This window comes from Doryrhamphus excisus, linkage group LG2 (genome assembly GCF_037039965.1).
Source record: "Doryrhamphus excisus strain RoL-2023G ecotype Guam linkage group LG2, RoL_Dexc_Guam_v1.1, whole genome shotgun sequence".
Taxonomy (NCBI): domain Eukaryota; kingdom Metazoa; phylum Chordata; class Actinopteri; order Syngnathiformes; family Syngnathidae; genus Doryrhamphus; species Doryrhamphus excisus.
This window is the reverse complement of record NC_136358.1, coordinates 15,602,093-15,606,569: the sequence shown is the minus strand read 5'-3', so window position 1 is coordinate 15,606,569 and position 4,477 is coordinate 15,602,093. Positions and strand designations below refer to the sequence as shown.

General features: G+C 38.1%; 1 protein-coding gene across 2 annotated transcripts in view; it reads right to left on the bottom strand.

The window, feature by feature from the left end:
- The window catches only part of strip2 (striatin interacting protein 2), a 20,950-nt gene extending 17,345 nt beyond the window's left edge, over nt 1-3,605 (bottom strand). For both annotated transcript variants that reach the window (XM_058078393.2, XM_058078394.2), the window contains exon 1: nt 3,357-3,605. In XM_058078393.2, coding sequence (XP_057934376.2) covers nt 3,357-3,467 — 111 coding nt within the window. In that variant the 5' untranslated portion in view covers nt 3,468-3,605. The remainder of the gene's footprint in view (nt 1-3,356) is intronic.
- Between the last annotated feature and the right edge of the window lie 872 nt (nt 3,606-4,477).

Here is a 4,477-nt window from a genome sequence, read left to right as displayed (position 1 = left end):
CTACATTTTGTCATGTTACAGCCTCATTCCAAATTGTATTAAATTAATCTCTTACCTCAAAATTCTACACAAAATACTCCATTATGACAATGTGAAAACGTTTTTTTAAACTTTTTTTTAATTAATTAAAAATAGAAAACAAAAAAATCACATTTACATAAGTATTCACAGCCTTTGCCATGAAGCTCAAAATTGAGCTCAGGTGCATCTTTTTTCCACTGATCATCCTTGAGATCTTTTTACAGCTTAATTGGAGTCCACCTGCAGTAAATTCAGTTGATTGGACATGATTTGGAAATATAATAACTGTCTATATAAGGTCCCACAGTTGACTGTGCATGTCAGAGCACAAACACCAAGCATGAAGTCAAAAGAACTGTCTGTAGACCTGCGAGACAGGATTGTCTTGAGGCACAAATCTGGGGAAGGATACAGAAACATTTCTGCTGCTTTGAAGGTCCCAATGAGCACAGTGGCCTCCATTATTCGTAAATGGAAGACGTTTGGAACCACCAGGACTCTTCCTAGAGCTGGCCGGCCTTCTAAACTGAGCGATCGGGGAAGAAGGGCCTTAGTCAGGGAGGTGACTAAGGCCCCGATGCTCACTCTGTCAGAGCTCCAGCGTTCCTCTGTGGAGAGAGGAGAGCCTTCCAGAAGGACAACCATCTCTGCAGCAATCCACCAATCAGGCCTGTATGGTAGAGTGGCCAGACGAAAGCCACTCCTTAGTAAAAGGAACATGGCAGCCCGTCTGGAATTTGCCAAAAAGCACCTGAATGACTCTCAGACCATGAGAAACAAAATTCTCTGGTCTGATGGCTTTCGTCTGGCCACTCTGACAGGTCTGCCATGCACAGTCAACTGTGGGACCTTATATAGACAGTTATTATATTTCCAAATCATGTCCAATCAACTGAATTTACTGCAGGTGGACTCCAATTAAGCTGTAGAAAGATCTCAAGGATGATCAGTGGAAAAAAGATGCACCTGAGCTCAATTTTGAGCTTCATGGCAAAGGCTGTGAATACTTATGTAAATGTGATTTTTTTGTTTTCTATTTTTAATAAATTCAAAAAAAGTAAAAAAAAAAAACTTTTTCACATTGTCATAATGGAGTATTTTGTGTAGAATTTTAAGGTAAGAGATTAATTTAATTCAGTTTGGAATGAGGCTGTAACGTGACAAAATGTAGAAAAAGTGAAGCGCTGTGAATACTTTCCGGATGCACTGTATGTGCACTTTGCAAGACTGTTGCCATTGTGCAATGAGGACTAGTGAATGGTTTATTATCAATATTATGAATTAGCTCCCAACATCACAATTTAGCATACATTTTGTATGATTATAATTATCTGGGCTCAATTCTCAAGTTGGTGGTTCTCCTGCTGCTACTCGCCCACTCAGGTTGAGCAAATGCACAAAACCCACAACAACGTGGTGTTTTTTTTCTTCATGTTTTTAATATTTGAAGATAATCCCAGACTAAAAATTGGATGTGGTATTGGTAGATGATTTTAAATGATATTAGAACAGACAGGCTCTCATAAAAAAAGTTTTAAATTTTCCTTTTTCGTCATTGTTTTCCTTGAATGCGGTCCTAGACCAGTGTGCAAACATGCTGTCAAAGCAATGCAAGCCTTCACGCCGCAAATCCACACGCCAGCTCCAGTGGCCATATGCCTGACGGACAACATGGGAGCACATAAATGATGGAGCGTGTCATTGAATGCAGCTGAGGCCAGACAGTCGCAGCATAACACATGGTGTTGGCGTCAAGTGCTTCATTCATCCAAGAACCTTCATCCACGCAGCCTCCACAAAGCCACCAGATGAATATGCTCCAGTTCACTCCAATGTGGCAAGCTAAGGGTGAATGATGCCTGGCCTTCCCTGCAGCCCAGGAGCACATTGCATTTTTCATGAGGGCACGAACAATCATGGAGTGCAGAGCCGTTTCTGATATTTAGCCTATCCTATGTAGCTTAGAAAGTTAACTGGAAATAAATGGAAACACCTCCATCTATGTGTAACGTCTTATATTCAGTGTTATGTCTCGTTACACTATACCTGCAGGTGGACCTATTGAAGCACTTCTCAATACACAATTTAGCTGATTTAAAATACAATTTAGTCTAGAAAAATAGCTAAAATGTTATTAAAACTACCATAATTAAAAGAATGACAATTTTATCATACAAAATATTAGTAAATAAAAATAAAATGTATTTTTCAAAACTATTCAACCAAGATAATAACAAAAAATACTTAATGTTGTACTGAATGAAAAATAATAATTATTATTATTATATAAATAAATAAAAATAAATAATAATAAAATAATTCTGATAATTTCAAAAATACAGAGTATTAGTTTAAAAAAATGAAATAATATTCTATATTCTAGAAAAATAAAATTCAGTAATTTTAAAATACTGATCAATAAAATATGAAAAAGCAATAACTCATAATTCACTAAAATAGATGACTATAAAACAAGTTCAAACATTCACTTAAAATAAAAAATACACACTTTAAGAAAACTGGGGAAAATAATATAATGGAGATAATTGGAAATAGTGAATATTAGATTTCTGCTCGTTAACGAATACATAAAATATGAGCACAAATTGAAAAAAATACTAAAATGAGAAGACAATGGTAACATTTAGACTTTAGGTTTTTTAAATATTTTTTAGTAGTTAATACAAATAACAAATGCAATACTATATAATTAAAGAATACTAAATATGAGTTTTAAATACAATACAAAACTACAAAAAGCCCAAATCGATCATTTCAAAATGCATGATAGAAGTCCAAAGATACTGTGGGTTCAACATGAACAAAACGAGAAGCTTTAAAAAAAATGTAACCTTAAAAGTGTAGAAGTTATTCTTTAATAGGTGATGCTGTTTCACTTAGTCACGTGACCTTCCAAACGTTCAAACCCAGCCAAAATGTCAAACGAAGGGCGGTCTGCACACCATCCAACATTTAATGTGAGGAGAAGCTGTTGTTGAATGACAGCCCCAATAAAGCCAATCATAATCACTACTGCTATTAATGTATGATAGCTAGAGAGTGGACAATATAAATATTGGATGCCAGCCAGCTATGCTCCCACAGCAAGCAGCCACATATCACCACCGCTGGAGGATTACGACCAGGTTATTTTTAGGAGCCGGTTGCCAAAATAACATGTCGCTCCACCTCAGCCCGTCTGCATGCATGCTTTCGAGACAAGACACTCGTTAGAATGGAAAGCTGCTTTAAAAGCTCCCCAGCAACAACCACAACACACACACACACACACGAAAATGTAGTTTCCCATGATACGTAAACGTCTCTCCATTTACCTCCGACTCCTTCTGCTGATCCTTGAACACCTCTTTCCCTTTCGACTTCAGCCTGTCGCCGTTATCGTTCAGGTTATTCAGCAAAGGTACCTCCATGTCCTCCGCCTGCATCTTTACTTGACGGCCGCCAAGGGGCTAAGAGAGCATGCCGGGCGGCGGAGACACAACCGGAGCAGCCGGAGGACAAGTTGACAGGAGGTTGTCCTCGTCGCGTTCGCGCCCCTTTGCTTTTTAACTGTGTGTTTGATTCGTTGTCCCTGTTCGCCTCGGGGGGCGGGGCTCGATAGGAATGATGACAGTCGAACGACACATGGGGGGGAAAAAAAGCATTTAAAAACACATTTAATTCATCTTCAAAGCGAATAACCTGTATTCCCGCAAGATAAGACAACAAAATGATTAAAAAAAGGTCAACTTGTCAAAAAACGGCTGTAAATACATATATTTATATGTATTTATGTATATATTTATACATCTTAGGGAGTTAGCGCTAAAGCTAATTTTCAAGTCATTTTTTGATGTGTTGAGTAATGATATGCGGTCGGTAAGATTTCCCGGAAGTTATTAATTTTAAAATGACAAAAAAGTGTATAGTGATAAAAAATCTCCCATTGAAAATGTACAAAATTATTTTGTAATGTGTAGAAAGTTCATGTAAATATAGCCGTTGATAATTCAGCCATCTCAGGGACAAATAATAATATTAATAATTGAATGGAAATAATTCAATAACAAAAATAACATAACATATATTTGCCGGAAGGGGACATTTTTCATCACCTTTTTCAACTACAATAGTGCACACCCCATATTGTTTGGATTTCACATTTTGTCCCGTGTTTGACAACCTCTGCACACATCCTGCCAAGGGAAAGCCTCTTAAGGTGACACGAGGGGACGGTCGTGTATGCCGGAGCAGCAAGGGCGGGGTGATGGTGGGTTGTCGCTGAATCAATTAAAAACAGTAAACAAAAAGGTCAGTGTCTTGGTCGGAGATAAATAAAGGCTGACAGTCAGCTGAGGCTTGGATGAGGTCACCCAGGCCGTGACGAACGTCGGCAGCTGCATGTCCACGCGTATATTCCCCCCCCCCATGCAAGAAACATCACAAAGTTATCCCG